Source organism: Leucopleurus acutus (genome assembly GCF_964270905.1).
Source record: "Leucopleurus acutus genome assembly, chromosome: 2".
NCBI classification, from domain to species: domain Eukaryota; kingdom Metazoa; phylum Chordata; class Mammalia; order Artiodactyla; family Delphinidae; genus Leucopleurus; species Leucopleurus acutus.
The window spans coordinates 193,056,782-193,078,825 of record NC_139143.1 but is presented as its reverse complement, the minus strand read 5'-3'; the positions used below and the strand labels follow the sequence as shown (position 1 = coordinate 193,078,825).

At 56.9% G+C, this 22,044-nt stretch overlaps 3 protein-coding genes across 10 annotated transcripts; all 3 read right to left on the bottom strand.

Moving 5' to 3' along the window:
- Positions 1-4,048: 4,048 nt before the first annotated feature.
- AURKAIP1 (aurora kinase A interacting protein 1) lies at positions 4,049-5,526 on the bottom strand. Of its 5 annotated transcripts, none has more exons than XM_082833468.1 (4): positions 5,495-5,526; positions 5,028-5,117; positions 4,310-4,755; positions 4,049-4,214 (listed from the first exon to the last, which is right to left on the bottom strand). In XM_082833468.1, exons 2-4 carry the CDS (start codon positions 5,077-5,079, stop codon positions 4,113-4,115), a joined length of 600 nt encoding a protein of 199 aa, XP_082689594.1. In that variant the 5' UTR covers positions 5,080-5,117; positions 5,495-5,526; the 3' UTR covers positions 4,049-4,112. The 5 variants fall into 5 exon arrangements, with proteins under 5 accessions (XP_082689594.1, XP_082689592.1, XP_082689593.1 ...); XM_082833466.1 differs by lacking the exon at positions 5,495-5,526 and adding an exon at positions 5,323-5,454; XM_082833467.1 differs by lacking the exon at positions 5,495-5,526 and adding an exon at positions 5,309-5,422.
- Positions 5,527-7,322: 1,796 nt separating this feature from the next.
- CCNL2 (cyclin L2) lies at positions 7,323-15,405 on the bottom strand. Of its 4 annotated transcripts, none has more exons than XM_082865705.1 (11): positions 15,084-15,405; positions 14,615-14,689; positions 14,237-14,346; positions 13,337-13,457; positions 12,337-12,401; positions 9,784-9,883; positions 9,490-9,594; positions 9,266-9,407; positions 8,709-8,820; positions 8,531-8,623; positions 7,323-8,399 (listed from the first exon to the last, which is right to left on the bottom strand). In XM_082865705.1, the coding sequence occupies exons 1-11, from the start codon at positions 15,375-15,377 to the stop codon at positions 8,030-8,032; spliced, it is 1,587 nt and encodes a 528-aa protein (XP_082721831.1). In that variant the 5' UTR covers positions 15,378-15,405; the 3' UTR covers positions 7,323-8,029. The 4 variants fall into 4 exon arrangements, with proteins under 4 accessions (XP_082721831.1, XP_082721832.1, XP_082721833.1 ...); XM_082865706.1 differs by having other exon boundaries at positions 7,323-8,384; XM_082865707.1 differs by having other exon boundaries at positions 8,273-8,384; positions 9,367-9,407.
- A 2,928-nt stretch (positions 15,406-18,333) lies between these two features.
- MRPL20 (mitochondrial ribosomal protein L20) lies at positions 18,334-20,972 on the bottom strand. The gene is made up of 4 exons (XM_082832633.1): positions 20,811-20,972; positions 20,615-20,725; positions 19,878-19,955; positions 18,334-18,765 (listed from the first exon to the last, which is right to left on the bottom strand). Exons 1-4 carry the CDS (start codon positions 20,895-20,897, stop codon positions 18,592-18,594), a joined length of 450 nt encoding a protein of 149 aa, XP_082688759.1. The 5' UTR covers positions 20,898-20,972; the 3' UTR covers positions 18,334-18,591.
- Between the last annotated feature and the right edge of the window lie 1,072 nt (positions 20,973-22,044).

Genomic DNA, 22,044 nt, shown 5'->3' with positions numbered 1-22,044 from the left:
AAAACCAACAGGAATAAGCAAAGCGAACAGGCTCCTCTTGACGGGGAGAGGGTACCCTTGCCAGGATTCACAGGGAAGCTCAGGTCTGAGCCCCAGAGGACCTGGGGGTGACCCACCCACCCTGTTCACGGGAGGGCTTTGGTGTTCCAAGGCCTTGGGGACTCCAGGATAGACCCCCAGTCTTGGTGGCCTCTGGGGCCTCCTCCACCCAGAGGGGCCTCGGGGTGGCCAGGTCCACTCGGCAGGACTCCAGGCTGAATCAGTGTCCTCCCCTGCACCTCAGATCACCTACACTGGGGTGGTGAGGGTGTGGGGTGCCAGGTCACGGGGCAGTCACCCCTGTCCTGTGCTCCCAAATTCACTGGGTCAATCTACACTCCACACACACAGGCACGATGAATGCCGGCGACCTGGCTCACCCCGATCGTGAGTCTTGGCCACGGCTCAGAGGCTCCCACGGAGGTGTCACAACTCCCACCCGCCTGCAGGTTGAGGCCGTCCCTCCTCTTGGCCTCAGGGGCCCTGAGAGCCCCGCCGCTGCACAGGTGAAGCAAGGGGGCTGCCGGCCTGGTGCTGCCCCACCTGAGTCTGCGGTGCTTCCCTCCCTACTCAGCCGGGAAGGATCCTCAAAATACACAGAGGCCGCCCACACCCCACACAGAGAACTCCAATTTGGGAGGTGGCAGTCTCAGCTGGGGTGAACTTGAGCCCCAGCCCTGCTGCTCGGCTGACGTGTGACCCGCAGGTCAGGTGAGGGACCCAATGCCACGGCTCAGTCCGCTCATCCAAAAATGGTCCAGCAGTGCCCTGTGAGGCTGAGGACAGCACTAGACAGAATCCGACAGGGAGCAGGGGCTGTCGCCCCCTGGCCCCCACCCTCAGGCTAACTCCAGACCCAGGTCTGGACTCCTCTGCCCCATCCTGGGGCTGCAGCTCAAGAGCCCTTCAGCGGCTTTTTCCAAAATTCAGACCCGGAGAGGAATGTTCCCTGCCTCCTCTGTCCCCCCAGGTTCCAGCATCCTTCCAGGCAAGTTCAGCGGGCCATGGCCAGGCCAGGGGAGTGAGGCCAACCTCTGCCCCACGCCGAGGCCCTCCATCGCCCTCGCCAGCCTGCAGGCTCCTCGGACGGCGGGGAGCACAGCTATTTGCATGCAGTTTGGGGGCGCACACGTATGTGCGTGTCTGACTGGGGCAGGGCCCCAGCCAGCCCCTCCCAGGGCCCAGCGTCCAGCCTCACATCCTCCCGCAGGGCTTGAGCCCGGCCTGGCTCCCTCTTTGGCCCACTGTGTGGGCAGGAACGCCCAGGCCAGGAGATACTGGCCGTGCCCCAGGCATGGAAGAGCACAGGGACAAGGGGCGGCAGCTGAGCTCACCTAGGTGCCTCCACACTGGGTCCAAAAGGCAGATCCCCAGTCAGTGCCCAAGACCACCCCCATCGGCTCAAGCCCTCGCTGGGGCCCTCCTCTGGCTGAACCCAAGCCCTAGGCACTGCTACGGGCTAAGCGCAGACCACAGGCCAGAACCACATCACACAGCACGGGCCCTCCCTCTGCGCCCCACCTCAGGGGGTGCCCAGGGCTAGAACAGGAGCCGTGGGGAGGAGCTGCGGGAGGGTGGAGGCCCCGTCGGGAGGTGGGGAGAGGCCTCTGGTGGTCCGGGGGGAGCTAGAGTAAAAATAAAACCCCCAAACCACCTCCTGAGATCATGCTTGGGGCCCAGGGCACCCAAGCCACAGGCAGGATGAGGTCTGCACACACGAGCTGGGGCAGGGAGAGGGCTGCCAAGGTGCAGGGCCTGCAAGGCAGGGGAAGGGACAGGGACTGGGGAGACAGAGCAGGGCTGGGCCAGCTCAGGAGCTGACCCGACAGGATCGGTGACCTCAGGAACAGGGGCCTCGACCATGGTACCGCTGATGTCCGGGGCTACCTGCTCTTGGGCAGGGGCTGCCCTGTGCACTGGAGGGCATTTCACAGCATCCCCGGCCTCCACCAACTGTGACCCCCACTGTGACAACCCAAACTGCCTCCAGATGTGGCCGAATGCCCACTTAAGAACCACTGTTGTGAAGGAATGGTGAGGCCACGTGGCTTGGAACCACTGGGCAGCCTGCCTTCTGGGGGCGCCCCAGCTGGCACCCACCTCACGGTGGAGGCGGCTGGAGCAGGTGACCCGGGTGCCAGGGCCCTGTGGCGCCCTGCCAGCTGGCAGCCTCCAGGCGTCTGGGTCTGCACCCCCCTGCACAGGTCGGCCACTTGTATCCCCAGCACTCATGGCCCCAGCTGAGCTTTGTCTCCAGACTCAGCCAGGGAAGGGTGGGGTGAGCCACGGGGCAGCTCCCACACGGGGGCTGGAAGAAACACCGGGAGCAGCTGCTCAGCGGCCGTGGGCGTCAGCCAAGGGCGTCACTGGCAGGCCAAGGCCCTGCTGGGAGGCCTGGTGGAGCTGGGGCCGGACTTGGCACCAAGAGAGCATGGTAATTCCACCCGAGGGAGGCTCCACTGCTGAGGCCCAGACCCTGGCCCTGGGGTCCCTGCCCCACCCACAGTTGAGGAAACTGAGACCCAGGAAGGATGCCCGTGTCCTGGTCCTCAGCCGGGACCCCAAGGGCTGCCGGGAGCCTAATCATTGCCCCCTAGTGGCCACCCATAGAAGCAGTCCTGTGCCCTCAAGGGCCTCTAGTCTCCTCCAGGTCAGCGTCAGCTTCACGCTTCTCACGCCCACTCTATGAGCCCATCTCCCCGATGGACAGGGACTCAGACAGGCCCCACGGTTAGACGCCTGCTTACCCGGCTGGCAGGCACGCACAGGACAGGGGCCCACCTGGCTCACTGAAGCATCGGGGTCGTCTGTTCCCTTCCAGGAGAAATGCTGGGAAGCCCGTGTCCAAGCACACCCCCTGCCCCCAGATCTGCTAAACCTGCAGGGAACCCAACCCAGGCCACAGACGCATCTCTGACAAAACACGAGGAGACCGCACGGCCCTGGTGTGAAGCGGGACGGGGGCATCAGCAACAGAACTGTGCCCCTCGCAGACGCCACTCCGGGGCTCAGGAGAGACGTACCCACCTTCCCCTCCTTGAACCCAGTATCAGGAGCAGGGCAGACGCTGAGGATGAGGACGAGCCTCACCTGCACTCACGGACTCTGACCAGGCTCCTCCGCCTGCAGTCCAGCCCCCCAAGCCTGGATACAGAGGCCCAGGGGCCCCTCACTATTAGCGATAACACGTTCCCCTCCATGCAGGAGAAACCTGAAATTTTTGAGGACCACTAACTCACACTAAGGCTCTATGCTTCCCCAGCTCCATAAACAGCACCCCTTCCTCAGCCAGCCCAACCCTGAACCTTCCAGAGTGGACCATCCCTTCCTGGTGAGCCCTTCGCCACCCCCCTTCAGGGCCCCAGAAAGTGGCAGAGGCCAAGGAGCTCACAGCAGGCCACGGGTCCCCAGCTGCAGCTGAGCAGGGGACTGCACTTGAGGCCCAGGTAGCAGGGTCTGAAGGACCCCACCCATCATCTCTGAGGTCCTTTCCTGCCTCCCCTCCCGTCTCCCCAGTGAGGCCCTCTCTGCCCCCTCAACTGTGCGGGTCCAGCTGCACGCATGTTTTTTTTCCAGTGAGTAGGTCTCACAGCACCACACAACGCACAGTTGGTTGAACCTGGCACCACAGAGGAGCGCTGACTATGAGCTCTGCTCGGGTTTTTCGACTGCACAGAGAGTCAACCGTGTACCCTAATCACATCAGCACCTCCATCGGGGCACTCCCTAACCTCCAAGCTGGTCCCCTTGGCACAGTTCCCATCTGCGTGCTCCTCAGAGGCAGGGCTGGGACTCTGCTCAGCTGTCCCCACGGCACCAGTTCGTGAAAAGCCAGGCTGTCACCCCTGCAGCCCTGGCACCAGGACAAGGGCCAGCTCGGGGAAGGGATTGCCAATCTGCCACCCAGGGCCCTTGTGTCTCTTGTAACAGCAGACGCTGGCGCCAGCCTCAACCCCAAGACAACTCACCCCAGGCAGAAGAGGGTCCAGGCCAGCAAGAATGACTAAGTTCTCTGAATATTTATTACAATGGGTCATCAGCAGTAACAGGGCTGGGGGAGGGACACACGAGACTCATTTGCCCTTCAGGTAGATCTTGGGGGTCTGCCAGCCTGCGGGGGCTTCCTTCAGGCCTGCCTTCAGCCAGATGCGCCTCAGGTCTCTCTCGAACCTTATCTGCGAGGGCAGAGGGAGGGACCACCAACAGGTCTGCGGCACAGCCACGCACCTCAACCACCCTGCCCAGCTCTGGACCGAGGGCCCATGCTCACCTGCTTCCGTCTCAGGCGTCCCTCCCTGACTTTCCGCCGCAGGAACCGGGTCCTCTTGACCAGCTTGCGGTACTTGTGATGATTCATCTTCCGCCGGCGGATCTTGAGCACGTTTTTGCACTGTATCTGGGGTGCGTCCCAGACGTCCTTACCCCCCTGCTCGACCCCTTCCCCCACCTGGCTGGGCGGACACTCATAGACTTGGGCTGGAGACACAATCCCTGGGGCCCCAGCGTCCAGTCTGGGCAGGAGGTAGCGAACGGTCAGCCAGTTCTCCAGGGGGCTGACAGACATCTTCCTGGGGACCAGCATCTCCTCAAGCTCCATGTGGACCCGCCGGTCAGGAAGGGAGGCAACCCCACTTGGGCCTATTGGTTGCATGCTGTAACGAGGCCTGCAGGCATGCCTGCCCAACACCCCGCAGACAGGCCAAGGCCCACTGCAACCTGCAGGAGACAAGATGGCAGTTAGTTACCGCTCGTGGGGCTACACGACCTATGCACGGCCACCGGGCCTGGGGAGCAGAACCTCCTGAAGCCCTGCTGACATTCTCAGGCCCAGACTTCCCCTCTGTGAAATCCGGACGTTTACGAGGTAGTTTGTGGCCGGGCCCCGCCTCCAGCTGGTGAGGCACAGCAGCGGGGGGAACTGAGCTGCTGACACCACATTCCTAACCCAGGTGCGCCTCCCGCCCATCTGCCCCCACGGGGCCTCTCACCTGCCCGGGGAACAGCCCTGAGCAGCTGGGAAGTCAGGCGCACCATGAACATGGTCTGTGCTTGGCGGCGGCCCCAGGCACTCAGCCGAGCTGGAACACAGGTGCACGCCTAGGTCACTCCGGGGACTCCGGTCTCGCCCTGATTCCCGCACCCCGTCTCCCTCACCACCCTATCCCACCACGAGAACGCTGCTTCGAGCACGGCTCCCTCCCTCAAACCCTCCGCCGCTCCCCAGCTGCGCGACTCTGGGCAGGTACTGACTCCCTGAACCTAGTTTTACCCCGAGGCGCCCACCGCGCGGGTGGTGTGGACGCTCGGGTCTTAGGCCCCGAGCCCCAGCCGGCCGCGGTCGCCTCCGCCGTCCCTGGAGCCCACACGCCGCGGCCTCACGCCGACTCTTCCCAGACGCAACCGGTAGTCTCAGCTGGCCATTCCGCCGCCGCGCTAAGGCACTTCCGGTCCGTACCTAAACTGGCCCCCAGCCCGCGTTGGCCGCCCGCTGGTTCCTACGGCCAGCGGCCCCTAGCGCCCCACGGCGCCCCGCTCCGCGTCGGTGCAGGTGCCACCCGGCCCAGAAAGCGACGGTTTCCGGCCGGAGGAACCGCCCCCCGCGCCCCGCCCCAGCTCCTCCCACGGCTCGCCGGCTCTGCCTGTCCCTTGCGGAGGCTAGAAAACTACATTTCCCACAACCCCGGGGGGCCCCTCTGCGCCTGCGTGGCCCAAACTCCCGTCGCGCCCCCCCCCCCCCCGAGGGTCAGGGGCCCGTTGTCCCGGGACGCCGGAAGTGGCGTTTTGGGACTGCGGAAGGGACGTTCTCCCGTCGACGGAAATAGGGTTTGCAGGGGCGACGGAAGTGGCCCGAGATACTGCGGCTGCTGGGGCCGGAGGGGAAGAACCGGAGCTGCCGGGTCTGCGGGGCGTGGCCTCCACCCCCGAGCCCTCCTCCCGAGGATGGGAGGGAAGCTGGCAGACAGGTGACGGCGGCTCGGCCCGGGCTTCTGCAGCCCGGACGCCAGGAGTGCCGTGCCGGGCGTTGGGGGCAGAGTCGGGGCGCCGTCAGGAAGGGCTCGGGGGTCTTGGACCCGCCGCCCCATCCCTTTGGCTTGCAGCCTCCTCTCTCTGCCAGTCTGGATAAGCAGAGGAGGCCCTGCGTCTAACGCTTTTTGCATAGGTGGAGATTTTTCCTTCCTCAAAGCAAACAAGCTCCCATCCTGTGCCCATGGGAAGTTTTTGTCCGAAAACCAAAAGAAGCCTCCGTGGAGCATGGTGTTTGGCTAAGACCCAGCGTTGCTCCTCAGGGTAGGGGGCTCCGAGGGCACCACTTCACCCATCTAGGCCAGAAAGGCTCCGTTGTTCTCGCTGAGGTTGGCTAGGATGGCAGGATCTCAAGAATGGACGTGCGGGGGCTCCTGCTGGCACTGGGATGTGGGGAGTCTCATTGGCTCTACTGGGAGGCTTGCTTGCTTCCAGTGAGCCTTAGGCAGGAAATGGCCAAGCCTGGACACCCCCAGGCCCCAAGCTGGCTAAGCGGGGAGTGGACGATAGGCCAGTAGGAAGGCAGAAACCGTAGGCTCCCGGCCCAGCTCCGTAACTGAGTCACCAGAGGACACCGTTCTGCCCAAGGGACTGCTTCCGGTTCCCAGGTCGGAAGGTCTCTGAACACGTCCTGGAGCCCACCCCTCCCTCCAGCTGCACGGCCTCCCCAGGCTTTTGTGGTTTGATCATAAGAGTAAGCCACCTGCACCCTGGGCACTGACCCTGCCGCTTTCACACCTTGGCTGTACTGACTTCAAGCACCTTTCTCCAGGCCCACTGGCTCCAGGAAGGCCACGCCTCCCACCCACACAGCAGTGCTGGTCTGGGGAGAGCCAACACGGGGCACAGGACAGGCCCAACAGCCCTCGATCTGCACAGAGCACACGCAGCACCCAGAGACAGGCCCCACGCCCATCCTGCTCACCTTCACCACCAACCTGTCTACTCGCCCGCCACCCACTCTGACGGAGGACCCCACCGGGGTGATGCTCCTCTGGGGTCCTTGTTCCTGGCTGCTGCCAGCCTGACAAAACCTGACGAAAGCGCATTACAAACCAATGTCCCTCAGGCACTAGGGAACTCCAGACCATTATGTTCTTTTCAAACCCTCCCTCTACCCCACCAGCAGCAGACAGCTCAGACTCCTCACAAACCCTCACAGAAGAGCAGGTGCACAAAAACTCAATACAAAACCCAACGCTTTAATGAGATGAGAGACGGCAGCACAGACGTACCAGTAGAACAGGTGCTGCCAGCTGTGCACGGGAGCAAGCAAGCACACTGACAAACCACAAACCCTTTAACGTTCCAAATATCCTGAGTAGAGAGAATTGTGTTTATTTAACCACATAAAATGCATATATAGGAAACTTCTCTATTTAGGAGCTGGTGGCCTGCACTCAGCATTGCACAGATAAAAATATACGACTTTCAACACAGATCTAAATACCTTCACATTTTAAAAATCAGAATTCTCTACACAAGTTTTAAGCTGACAGAATTCAAGTTCTGAGTTTTCGTATATAGCTTTAACTTGTATTAAACATGTTTATTTACAACGTGGACAGAGTGAGGGGCTGTTAAGGCCATTTTCTCATAGTGAAACATTGCAAAATACGTACATAAGTACAACCTAATATAGGCAAAGGTTCGAAAAGTCATTTTCTTGGTTTAACGTAATTGAGTATCGGTATGGAAGTGAAGAGACAGCCTGTCGTAGCACCAAGCCACGCCACTGGGACGTGCGCACCCCACCTTTGCAACCAGCAGGGCTGCTGCTGAGGCGGGCGGGGTGAGCTGGGCCCGGGCCACACTAAAGGGCGGCTTGCTGGCCTCTCCATTCCATCTCCAAATTCATCACACAGTCCCGAGTCAACAACCATTTCCAGAAAGAGTCACGCCCCAGGGCCAGTGGCCGAGGTGGGCATGCCGAGGGCCGAAGGGCAGACCTTCAGGGAGCCTGCCCTCACCTCCGGTGCCTGCTGTGCCCGGGGTGGTCCCGCTCATAGCGATGGCCTGCTCGCTCGTAAGAGCGAGAACGCTCCCGTCGCTGGTCTCTACAGTAATGACTTTTCTTCTTGTATTTTCCAGAATTATCCGCCCGTTCCCGTGAGCGGCTCCGAGAGCGGGAGGAGCTCCGGCTCTGAGACTTGTGTGGCTTCTGGGCAGAGTACTTGCAGTCCTTGGACCTCCGGTAGCTCCTTACTTTGGAGCCTTTGTAGGGAGCGCCCCGATGGGCCTGTCTGGGTGGGGAGTCACTCCGGCTCCGTGAGCGGCTCTGTGACTTGGACCCGCCAGATGTAGAGCCGCTGTCGCTTTTCCTGTGAAGGAGACCACTGGGTGGATGACCGCCCACCCCGCCCACCTCTGGGTCAGGAGCAACTGTCCTGAGGAGAGGCCACACCACCTCCCAGGGAAGACACCCACCCTGCCAGGTGCAGCCCCAAGCGCCCCGAGCAGCACACACCTTCTCTTAGGAGAAGCGGATGGCGACGGGGACCTGGAATAACTCTGCTCGTGACTCCCACTCCGACTTCGAGCCCCTCGCCCCCTCGGCAAACTGAGAACAGGGCGGAGAGCAGAGTTTCAGACCCCACGTCTTTGCAGCCAACCCCAGCGGCCCGTTGGGGCACGCGGACACTCACCCGTTCACTGGGCTGTCGGCCTTGGCTCTCTTCACGCCCTCCACTTTCCTCCGGGCATTCTTCACAGAGAGTGGGGAAGGCTTGTCTCCTTGGCCTTCCTTGGGGGATTCCGCTAGAATCAAGTATGAGAAGTTACAACCCGACAGCTGTTCTGCTGAGAAACGGGTCAGCCAAGCAAGGTGGGGCCTCTCCCGCAGGACTGCCGCTGCCGACCGTGACTCCCTGCTCCCCGCCGGGCTTGGAACCACCAGACGCAGGAAGGTCACCCGTCCCGCTCCTCCAGGACCGGGGAAAGGCGTCACACCTAACTCTAGAATATGACAACATGATCTACTGCTCCAGATTTATGAGATTTTCATTAAAGACAAACTATATTTGGCTAGACTGGGTGAACAGCCATTTCAGGAGCCTGTCCATACCCCTTCCTACTGAAAACAGAAACACAGACGTCCTAGGAGCCCCCCAGAGTGCTCAGACTAGCTGTAGACGTGATTCTAAGAGAAATCGGGAGAAGAGGGCCACCCCTGAGAGGAGCACACGCGCACCCTGACGCTCACCCGGCTTGGGGGCAGGTGAGAACCGCGACGTGCTGTCCAGCACCTGGGTGCCGCCGGGCAACAGGCCCTTGGCTTGTGCCTTTGCCTCGTCAAGGGCGTACCTGCGCTTCTCCACTTCACCTTCCAGGTGGGTCAGGTCAACCTAGAAAAGCCAGAGTGCAGGATTCAGACCAGATGCTTCCAGTCAAACACAGAGGAACACGTGACATGAAAAGACACAAAACCTTTTTCCGAGTATATAGCTGCAGAATTTTTAAGCAGATTTCTTGAATTTCTTCTTCAGTTGCTCCAAACAAAAGAAACCAATGGGGACGATTAGGCAAAGGGATCTGTAAACACAAAAAAGTAATCACCGTTATACTTTTTTTCATTGCCGACAAGATTCTCCGGGCAATAAAAACAAGCCTGCCGGTCACCAGCAAGTAGGCTTTTTACTGGCTCCAATGAGCATAATTTGAAGCACAGTATGTAGAAGTTCACTGGGGTCGGTGAATCCCCTGGGGTGGCCCAGCACTGACCTCCAGTGTCCGGGCAGCAAGATAGATGCAGGCACAGGCGATGCTCTCAGGCTGGAACCTCACAAAAACGTCTGTGCGAAGGCTGTCATTCATGTAGTTCCTGAAAAGCAGATGCAGGAAGAATTGCAACGCCCGTGGCAATGCCCACACCACCTGTCTGCACTGTCTAAGTCAAGTCACTGCTCCACTAAGTAAGTCTACTGCCAGGACTTAGAGCTAGACAGTCCTGTGGATCTCACAAGTTCATGGAGAAACGTTCTAGCTGCTTCTTCTGAATACACGACAGGAAGACAGGGAAATAACTGAAAAAATTTTTTAAAGCTGGCTGAATGTCAGACAATACGTGTTGCTATGAAAGAGAACCGACTTTAACTTTACTTTTCCCTCTCAACCTTTGGCCTGCTCTCATGCAAAACACAGTGCCTCAGAAAGATGTCTACTGTGGCAGTTCAACGTATCTGATTAAGGAAACCTAAATGCTCAAAATCCATGGTGCAGAGAAACATGCAAACTCAAATGAACGGGCTCAGCACAAAGCCTGCGAGGGCCTTTCTGAGACAAGTCGTCCTCTTGCACTCCTTTTCCGGGGAGAGGTGCTCACGGCGTGGCTTCTTCCACACGGGGAGTCCACTTGAAAAGGGGGGAAAACGCCCTTGGGTGTATGGGAACATCATGCAGAGGGCTCAGTGCCCCAAGGGAAATCCTCTTCTCAGGCTTATCAAAGAACCGTTTCCAAACTGTCCCATTTCAACAAGGAGTCTTAAAATGAACATTCATAAAATCACATAAAAGCAACAAAATACTACAAGTTTCATCACAATCAGGACATTTAAAAAACTTTATCACATTTTAGAAGATATAAAAATACAAAACATTTACATTTTTAAAAAAATTAAAGAGTTTTGACATTGGCTACATTTTCAACATTTTCATTTAGATATATTTCTCTAAGATTTAATAGACCAAAAATCAGATCTCACCTTAACTTTATCAACATTGCAAAAACAAAAGACTAATTTCACAAGAAAACAGTTGCACAGGTCACGTATTTAGTGCTCGTAACATCCCCCCATGGTACCAGGCTCCATCCAGAGGGGAGCCAACTCGTGCTGGGGTCTGACTGATGCACCCCCCACCCTGGTTATCTCTGCCCAAAATCCTGGAGAAGGTGACCTACAAACCCACGGAGAAATTCCTCAGTGATAAATTCTCCGTCTGCCCACTAGCAGCACCTGGCTCTGAAGCTCTTGCTCCAGGCACCCAGAGGGGACCAAGGAAAAGCCTGTGTGATGGAGCCAAGGCCACATGTCCCGAGAGTTGCAAGTAAACGGTTCAAACATTTGATAAACATAACCGTCAGTAACTTTTTTGGTTCTAATAAGAAAAAGTTTAGTATTCAGATAATGATAATATTATTAAACCGTTTACTCTTAGGTCCTAAAAAAATACAAATGAAGTCCTCAAAACATATACTTAAACTTAAGTGCTATTTTTGAAATAAGTCACAATATAAAAAGTGTCCATGGAATGATTTAAAGATGCACACCTTTTACTAGACTGTGTCAACACTTAGTGCTGAAAGAGCAACTCTAGGACTTTCAGAAATAAAAACACCATCCCACACTTGTCTGAACTCCCACCAGCCAGTTTTCACAGCTTCCCATTTTTTTTAAAGAGAAAGGTACTGCATCTTTATTGCACAGGTAGAGCAGTTTCAAATGGACAAAATTCATGTCAAGACAGTTATCAACTCTAATCAATACAATTACCAAGCACGACAGAGGATTAACAAGAAGCACAATCGTCAGAGAACCACAGCAGCAGTGGGCCAGCACTAGACTATCGTGCGCATACCACCATCTAGAGCCAGCCTTCGGCGGAGAGCCTGCACTGGATTGGCTGAGGACGGCCGCTGTCCCTGCACCGAAGCGCTTGGACAGGAGAGGAGAAGTCTTAGTCACTTACCCTCAGAGGCTACCCTTTGATTGAAAGAGTACAGAAAAGAAAAGTCAAAATAGGTTCTCCATTAGACACAGCACAGCACCAGACAATTCAGGCAGCAAAAATATGACCCTTACACACTTCACTCTGTGGGAAAGCACCCAGCTCTGAACTGTTACTTCAGGCTTCACTTCTAGCAAATGCATTGTTAAAATCAGTCCCCAGATTGTAGGAAGGCTTTACACCCCCTCTTCCTCCCATAGGATTCCCTTGACCGAGGCAGTCAGAAGCAAGTTCACGCTACCGTGAACCTCTAAGTCCACACTGGCAGCTGAGGGAAAGACCCCTACGTGCCAAGTCCATAGGCCCCAAAGGGCAGCCCAGTGACTGCTCTCTCCAGGGGCAGGGCGGGTATGGGCCACCTTACCGTTCCACCAGTGCCTGATATCTGGGGAGTGTGGCTGGAATTTACATGGCAGGAACACTGGGCACTCAGACAACTCCAGCCCACAACCAAGTCATGGGACCGACTACCCACTGCCCAAGTGCCTCAAATCAACAAACTCCTGCACTGCCCTGGCTGGTCTCATAAAACAAGGAAGGCCAACTCACCATGAGGTCTGGACCAGGTGTCGGTTACGCTCACACTCTAACACCTGAAGGTACATAACGATTATCTGGAAGATATGGGTCAGGCAATTATTATCAAGCACCTTGAGAACCCAGAATTCAGATCTTGAGGGCATCCATGCAGCAAATAAGGGCCTCGTCCTAGATCCCAGGGGTGGCTCCCGGTCGCACGCCCCGTGCACAGCTCAGCTGGAGGGGAGCTCTTGCCGACGCGCCCGCTCCCTGCTTCTGCAGCCAGGTGCCACGAACGCGCGTGAGAACCTAGCTGCACCCAAGTCTGTCTCGGCCGGAACAGGGCTGATGCTCATTCTCGTCTTCGACACACTTTCCACCAGTGAGATTAGCCTGCCCTGAACATTGCTGTACCCCAGTCACCAACGTATACAAAACGTGGTGTGAAAATACTTTCAGCAAATGAAGAAAAAGCTCTTAAACGTGTGGTGAGTAATCTACCGAGATTCTGAACTAATACCAAGAGAAAATATGAGGAAACCCCGAGTAAAAAAAGGATGGAAACAGAGATGAAAATAGCACTCTTCACGTTTGAGTGTAACATAGAAGATATACATGGTATCGTATGCTCAACTGATACACAGTGCAAAATAGCTTTCGTTCATCTCCAAATAAAGGGTTCAGAATTCTTCCAATTCCCCAATAAAAGAAAATAAGGTTATTACTAAAGCAGCTTTAGAAAAACAGCTGTTGAGAAAGAAAAGTAAACTGACAGATTTCATTTTTACAAGTTCATCACCATTTTTGAAAGCTCAAACTTAAAAGATGCAAATTTCCAAAACTTTTAGAAACATACTATTAAGATAAACATGATACAAGAAGACTAATAAGAAAACAGTTATTTTCCAATTATAGATAAAAACTGGAAAACCAAATGAAGGACACATTTAATCCTTTTCAGTTTCCAATCTAGGTGAGAATGAAGCAATGACTCTGGTGGACTCACGTGGCAGCTGGGCCTCATACCCACCTTGTGAGGGTGCTTCACATGGACGCAGAAACCCAACTCTTTGAGAACTCGCCTTTCTGCCTTTATAATTTGATTCTTTAAGTTAACATAATCTTGATCCAACAGTAGAGGCACAGGTTTTCTACAAATACAAAGCACACGATCTGCATAAGGCTCAAATAAAACAAAGCCTATCAAATCCCACGGGTTACCCCCAAACAGTGCAATCTAAACATGATACAGAGTCAGGAAGTTTGCTTCCTGCAACTAACAAAACCACAGTTTTCCTCAAACCCCAGCGCTGACCTACCCACCCTGCCTCAATGACCCTCTCCCTGTTTTCTTTACGGATGATAAACGCCGCCTGAACAGAGTGGAGGGTCTCACGATCTCATGGCCCAAGGACTACATGCCGTCCATCCGCCTCAAGATACAAGCAGATGTATTGAGGATGAAGGGAAAACCAAAACACCAACAGAAGCATGGCATTTAAACAGCCAAGGCTGCATTTTAAAAAGGCCCTCCATTAGCTGGAGCGTTGGAAAGCCTGGGCCAAGGATGCTTCTAAATATCCTGCGACACACAGGACAGTCCCCACAGCAAAGAATCATCCAGCCCAAAACGCAAACAGTGCTGAGGTTGAGAACCCAGTTCTAGAGCATTCAGGCTGACGTGGGCAAACCACGAAACGAAGGCCACAGCCAAACTACAGCCACAGCGCCCTGTCCTCCTGACTGTGGTTCCTTCACTGATTAAACAGCATCTGTTGGGCACACCCCCCACCCCCGCCACAGGCGCCACGCCTCCTCCTGGGCACAGGTTTAAAACCTCAGCCCCTAAACCTTGTTTCAGAAACGTTAATGTAACGGAATAACCGTGAAAACAGAGACGGATATGTGCGACCGGCCTGATAAAACTCACTTTCTCTCTCTCAGGTGTCGAAGGCGATGAAACACGTTGATGACGTCCCGTATCCGTCTTGGAGCCTCTTCTATCTTGGAGGCCAAGTGAACACAGGCCATTGACACGTGCTGAAACGTAAGCGATGCAACACAGAGATGTTTGTTCCAAGGACGACAGTCTCCAACAGCTGAAGAACGGCGGTTAAGAGCCGTGCACCCTGAGAAAAAGGCCACTTGGAAAAAAACCCTCTGCAGTACAGGGGGCTTCCCAACCCCCCAAGTACAGCGCTGCAATTGGAAGACAAGTACTCGTTCCTCTGAGGAACGGGCAACGCAACAAACCCAGGTTTCCTGTCAACACGTTTCTGAGGGAAAGAAAGACGGGAGGAAGCCTCACCTCCATGGAATGCTTCACAAAGGACTTGGTGTAGAAGAACCGCTGGAACAACACCTGCCCGGTAGCCATGGCAACCTGCACAAGAGAAAGGTTCCATCCTTTTCAAAACCCAATTTAAAGGCCTCAAAGTTAAATTATTAGGTTTCACGAGCCTCCTAACAGAAAGTCAAAAACTAAAATGCTTCCGCGTCCACAAAGGCTCTTCGCGTCCCGCTGCCTCGCCTCCCTCATCACCTCCGGTGGGCGGCAGCGGGGACTCCCTGGGCCTGGGTCGGCCGGTGGGCCCGGGGCCAGGTGAGAATAAGGAGCGGGGTCGGGGTCCGAAGAGGGGATCGGCGCTGCGCCCGGGTGCCGGGCGGGGACACGGAGTGGGCTCCGGATAAGGCACCCCGCCAACAAAGGGGCCGGCAGCCTTCCCGGCGCCAGCGCGGCGGTTACCTCGGCCCGAGGCTCGCGGCCGCTCCCTCACCTGCGGCAGGCGGAGCAGGATGCCGGCCGCCTGGATGAGCTCGCAGCCCACCACGCGGAGGTCGGTCTCCGTGTCAGTGTCGAGGCCACTCGACATGGACGGCGTGAAGCGGAGCTTGTCGTCCGGCAGGAGGCAGTTCTCCAGAGTGATGAGCACCCCGGAGTACAGCCGGTCCCCAATTAGCACCCCCTGCGACCCGGGAGCTGCGCCCCCGGAGGCCGGTGTGCCGGCCGCTGCCGCGGGGGCCGCCGGTCCCGGAGCCCCGGCCCCGGCCGTCGCCGTCGCCGTCGCCATTTTGCGCCGCCGACTCCCTCTTGGGCTCCTTCCCGACAGGGCGGCTCCCCGAGACGCACTACGGCCGCGACCGCCCCGCCCCGCCCTGCCGCGTGCCATTGGTTCGACCGGCGGGCCACCCGGCGCTCCCTTGCTGCGATTGGCTTGGCCGCCTGTCCATCAGCGGCGCGGCGGACGCCGGAACCCGGCGCGGGCGGGAGCGGGCTTGTTACCCAGGAGGCCCTGCGGCGCCGGGCTAGACCGCGGTCTCGGCCACGACCCGGAAGCACTAGTCGCAGGTGCCAGCCCCGGGCGTGTTTTATGGGCTAACCGCCCCGGTCCGGCCGTGCAGTCCGTGCAAAGACCCGGGAGCTCTCTAGGTTCCCACCGCAGCCCCAGGCTCCTTAGGGGTCCGGCGGGTGCTGAGGGGGGATTGGGGGGCCCGGGGGCGACCCCGCGTGGGCAGGGCCAGGCGGGACGCCCCCTGCCCCGAGGACCCGCGCGGCGGGGCCGGGGGGCGGCTCTCCTTCGGCCTGGATTGCGTCCTTCGGGCATGTGGTCCAGGGCTTGAATGGAGTTGTCGGAGTTTTCCGAGGCCCCCGACCTGAAAGGATGGGCGCACGCGCTAGTAAGTTGTCCCCTAGCCCACACACAGCAGCAACGAGATGCTGTTTCCCTGAGTTAATTTGTGGCCGCCGGCGCGGTCAATTACTCTCTAGCCTTTACTGAGTCCAGGTCTTGGGGTACAGGTATTAACGCCAGATTCCCAAAGTTCTCGCCTTCAGAGCTGAGTCCAGAAAGGAGAGAGAGGGTAGCTGTAAACGTTTAATTCGATGTTTCTACAAAGCCACAGCAGCTACAAAGTTGCAAGAGGCATGAGCTCCCCCAGGTTTGGGAGGAAAGGAGCCAGGTTGGGATGCCCCGGGGGCCATGGGAAGGGGCTTGGACTTTATCCTGCCAACAGCGGGGAGCAATACAGGGGTTTGACCCTCCGTTTCCTCATCTGTTGTATCAGGCGCTCTCGGGATTAGTGACCGCCAGCTTCTGGTGGTTTTTACGTCAGCTGACAGCACTGTTGCTCTCGCCTCAGCTGCGACAGCATCTGAGTTATCTAGTTATCCGTTGCTGAACAGTTATCCGAAACTTTCACCAGGACCAGTGAAAGAACCTGTGTGAGGATGATGGGAAAGCAAGACTGGGTGAGGGGGAACTTGGGGTGGGGGGCAGGTTGGAGACGAGATTGCAGGGTAGGAGCCTCGGTGGGGGCAGGTTCAAACACTTGGGAGCTGCCAGTGATTGCACCCAACTCAAACCTGCCCAAACCCAGTGGCTGCCATTGACTTCACTCCTGCTGAGACTCGATCCTGCAGCTCAGATCTGTGCGAAGCGCCAGTGTCCTGTCTTCACCTCTGTGGGCAACGTGGCTACAGTGCCCCACCTCCCCTACCCCAGCCGGCAGCTCAGGGAGCTTTCCTCTCTGCGGGCCACAGCAGCACACTTCAGGAAACAACTTGTTTCTTGTGGGCCCTGTCTGGGCTGCCTGTCCATCCCCTAACAGTGACTGGCCAGAGGAAAGGGAAAAACTGATGGCTCTAGACAGTCAGGGCCAGACTCTGGAGCTGGGGACACGGCCACAGCACAAAGGGAAACCTGGTTCTGTGGCCAGGGCAGGGGTGCCAGGAACAGCCCACAGTTGTCTGCCACATCCCCACCTGCCTTTATCAAGATGAACGAAGAGAAGGCAGCTCCTTCACAGCAGTGCATCTTGCACAGAACTTGGTCCGCCACACCAGCGAGCTCTTTGTATCCTCCACCCTGTTGTTTTCAATATGAACCATTTTCTGACAAGGTGCGTAGTCAGGCACTGCACTCAGCATGGCAGAACAGGACTCAGGCACCTGCCCCCAAGTGCTTGGTCCAGTGGCCATGTTTGGACACAGCAACAAGGGCCAGGAGGAGGGGCCTCTTAAGAAGCCAGAGCAGTAATTGCAGCTGGAAGAGATGTTCACCCGCATGAGGATGGAGGAAAGTGGGCAGAGTGAAAAGATTTGACCGGCTCTGTACTGAGCTGGAGATGGGTGTTGTCTGAGGGGGGTGACTTCCAGGGCAGGGCTGGCAAAGGGTGGGGGATGGCATCGCCACAGGGCCCAGCATGGGGGTTCGGAGTGCGGTCAGGCGGGCATTGCCAGGTAAACGCAGGGGTCATCAGCAAGCAGACAGCGACTGCTCTGGTGGGCCTGAAGAGCTCTCCTAGAGCAGAGCGTGTGCGGGAGGGGAAGGAGGGCAGTCCTGGAAGGAAAGGAGCGCATGGTCCTCCGGGGCAAGGGCTGTGTCGCTTGGACTTGGGGACCAGGAGACGGCTTTGGTGAGAGTTATCAGGGCGTGGCAGAGCTGCTCACAGACCCAGTGACAGGAGGCCAGAGCTGGAAGGGGCTCAGAATGCAGACGAGGCTCCTGGAGAAGGCCAAGGGAAGGCCCTGTTCCTGAGCAGGAGGGGCACACAAGTTCCATTCCAGCCCAAGAGGAGGGTGGACACCTCTGCGTGGGAGCGGTCAGAGGGGGAGGACAGGGCTGTAAGGGAAGTAGGGCTGGTAGACCTGTTGTGAGGCGGCCCCTGTCAGAGATTTCTGGGCTTGACTCCGGAACTAATGAAGTCAGCTATTTGGGGGAGGGGCCGAGACCCTTACATTAAGGCTCCCCAGGTGATTTGATGGTCACCCTGCCTGCGGGGGCTAAGGCAAGCCCAGGACCCGGACAGCCACCCTGCCTGCTGGTCTGGGGAGTGAGGGAAACCAGCGGCTGAAGAGCTGCACCAGGGAGTCCCTGCTGGAAACCCAAGGAGGGGAAGGGGGAGGTCAAGCAACAGCAGGGCCTGCTGCCACCCCCCAGCCTGCAGGAGGATCTAGGGTTCCTAGGGGAAGCCTTGCCCTAATTACCACCCAGCACACGGGCACTCAGGCAGGGCCGACCCAAGGTGTTTGTGCCAAAGAACACAAATATTTTATTTACACAATCCATGTGAGATTTCTGAACCTGTGCCAAAAGAGGCAGATAGGGCCTTTTCTCTCAGGCCTGTTACTGAAATGTAAATTAACACAAATGCAAGTCAAACTTACTCATTGTTGACAAATAACTCTTAGTCCCTATTTTAGTATAATCATCACATGGGGGAAGAAAAAAACTTTTCTTAAGATGCTCAGCCTCAAAGGGCAGTCAGTGGGTGTCAGCATCCCTCTCAGAGGTGCTGTGCCACCCTGGAAAAAATGCCTTCGGGCTCCTTCCCATCCCCCAAGGCAGCAGCAAATCCTTCCTGTCGCCTCCTTTTGGCCAAAGCAGCCAAAGATTTAAAAGTCTTTGGTTCGTAGATGGCTAGATCTGCAAGTACTTTCCTGTTGAGCTCCACCTGGCACTGGGAAGAAAATTAGAGCCTGTATCAGCATCAGAAATGCATTTCAGTGAAACACAGGAAGACTTGGAACACGGCTAAGCACCCAGTGATTTGAATCACCTTAGCACACACCACTTGAGCCCCAGTGGGGGAGAGGGAGTGGTGAGTCCTGTTCAAGCAGGACGCGGGAGGAGAAGGGGGGCGGGGGGCAGGGGGGGAACCAAGGGCTGTCAGCCAGACTTCTGGCCTGGGGTACCCTTTAAGGCAGATGGGAAGAGGAAACCACAATTTCCATTTCACAAACGATGAAAAATAAGACACAGAAAAGGTGTGTGAGGCACAAGCAGAGGAATGAAGATCAAAACCGGGCGCTCATTACATGAGAGAGCCAAAGTCCTCTATCGAGTGAAGCAACAGAAAATGGATGGACAGTGCCAGTGAGTCTGGGGTGCAGAAAGAAGAGGGGATGGTCTCCTGACATTAAAGGCAGCTGTGCAGGAGAAGTCAGTCCTGTTCTACCACCTGGGACCCCTGTGCTGTGGGCAGAGTCCCTCTCCTTTTGAGCCTAGTTCCCCATCAGTAAAACAGAGGTGTCGCACCTACACTTACCCTGAGAATCTTTGTAAAGTGCCAGACACGGCCTGGCACAAGGACCCATTCCCCCCTAGCTTTTCAAGTAAAAACGTAAATGCACACAAAAGCAGAGGGAATACCATACTCACCAGAGGCAAGTGACCAAGATTCTGTGGCACATGCTTGCTTTATTCCCTCCAAGATGTTTCCCTCCTTTTTGACTACGATTCAACTTGATCTGCTACCTCACCAGAATTCATTCAGTGTAAAAGCTTTGAAATTAAACTTTAAAGTTAAAGCCAAGTTTTTCTACCTTTTTCTCTTGACGGGGAAACACCAGGGCTTATGTCTTGGTGCCACATACCCTATTACCAATTCTGCTTCCAGCGGGGCAGCGGCAGAGCCAGTGTGGTGCGTCCCCGAACCCACCAGAACCCCACTCCAAGAACAAAAGCAATGTTGGGCTGCTAACATTCCACTGCCCGCGCTGCTGGACCACGGCAACTGGACGGGTTATGAAGACGTTTAATGTCTCGGCAAGACCACATCCTCGACCATACCTTAATCAAGTTGAGGATGAATGCTGGGTACTTCAGGCCGTGTTCCTGGGAAGCAGCTGTAACTCGACTGATCCAGAGCTGAAATGAGAAACACTGAGATGCTTAAGAACCAGCTGTATGTTACATCCACACCTCTCAACGAAGGTTGTCACTAGACTAAAAGGGTTTTTTTGTAAGAGCTAATACAAAAAGTCAGTGTCCTATTCAGGCTGAAGTATAAAGAACAGTGAGCAAAAGCTGGTGCTCTTTATCCAAATGCCCGCTGTAAAGCATTAACTCCACACACATCTTTAGGCGCCGAGGGAGGATACAAAGATGAGCAAGAGATTCTGGGGCAGACACAGCTCCGGGCGTAGCAAGGGTCCAGGTCGAAGCTTCAAGGAGGTGAAGGCCTGGAGGGGAGGAGGCAGGGGCCTCGAGAAGGGCCAGAATGGCGGGGCAGCGGCGTCCGCTCCAGGCGCAGCGAGAGATCTGAGCGCTGCAGGGGAAGCCGGGCTGGGGAAGTTCTGCGTGCATCTGTCCAACAGGTTCCATGTGAGGCTGCCACGCCGGACCCGCTGCCACCCTCGCGCCCCCGACACCCGCACACCGCATCGGGCCCAACCGGTGCCAACGGGGCTGCGCGCGAACCGCGTGCACAGGAGCGGCTCGCCGGGCGCGGTGCACCTGCGGCCGCGAGGCCCCGCGGGTTCGGGAGGGCTGGGGCAGCGGGGCGAGGCCGAGCGGGCCGCGCTTACCGTCCGCAGGTTCCTCTTCTTCAGCCTGCGGGCTCGGGTGCACTGCACGAACGCTCGCGTCACAGCCCTGACGGCCAGCCGGTAGCACCGATTCTTCCTCCCCCGGAAGTGCTGGTCAAGAAACGGGAGAGGAGGCGGTCGGCGGGACCCGCGCGCGCCGGGCCAGGCGGGGGCGCGGGGCGCACAGCACACTCACCCGCGCGTGCTTCAGCACCTCCTGGACCCGCCAGTAGCGGTCAGTGATGCGATTCCGCAGCCAGAGCTGCGCCGTGAGGAAGACCATGGCGCCCGCAGCCCGCGCCTCTGCTCACCAAGGTGAGCGTCGCACCTCCGCCGCCACCCGTCCCCAGCGATTCCGGGTCAGTTCTTCCCTCACCCAGGGGAACTTCCGGGTCTCTGCGCGTGCGTTCTGGGTCCGCGCCGCTATCCCTCTCCTGTGCGCATGCTCGAGCTCAGGGGGCGGTGCCGGGGCTGGGCAGGGCCTAGGCTGTGGAGGAAAGGATCCTGCCCCCCCCCGCGCCCCCCCCACCCCCGGCAGCTGGAGGGCGGACAGCCGAGGGTGGCGTCCGGTGGAGCGGAGAAGCGCTGCCTCCCACCGAGGGGCCTGGTCCTCTTTACGCCGCGGAGCTGTGCACTTTATTTTTTTAATGAAGTTATTTATTTATTTAGGCTGCACTGGGTCTTTGTTGCGGTGCGTGGGCTTCTCGTTGAGGTGGTTTTTCTTGTTGTGAAGCACGGACTCTAGGCGCGCGGGCTTCAGTAGTTGTGGCTCACGGGCTTCAGTAGCTGGGGCTCGTGGGCTCAGTAGTTGTGGCTCGCGGGCTCTAGACCGCAGGCTCAGTAGTTGTGGCGCACGTGCTTAGTTGCTCCGCAGCATGTGGGATCTTCCCGGACCAGGGCTCAACCCCGTGTCCCCTGCATTGGCAGGCGTATTCTTAACCACTGTGCCACCAAGGAAGCCCTCTGTAAATGTTTATAAGCACATTATTGGGGTATTCTTCTGGTCCATTTGAAAGGAAGTTGGAGATAGCTAAATACTTCACTGTGTATTTCCTAAGAACAAGGACATTCTCTTACAAATCCCAGCGCAAGGATCAAAATCAGGAAATTCAACATTAATGCAATACTGCTGTCAGGTCCACAGTCTGCATTCCAGTTCTGTCACATATTCTTACCGCTTTTTTCCCTGTCCAGGATCATGCACTGCGTGGAGTTCTTATGTCTAACTTTCAGGGTTAATCTGGAACAGTCCCTCAGCCTTTCTTTGTCTTTCTTGACCTTGGCATTCTTAAAGAGTACAGGCTACTTACTTTGTAGAGTGCCTCTCAGTTTGAGTTTGATGTTTCCTCGTGATGAGAATCAGGTTACACATTTGTAGCAGAATACTTAAGAGATTATATTGTGTCCTTCTCGGTGCGTGGCACCAGGAG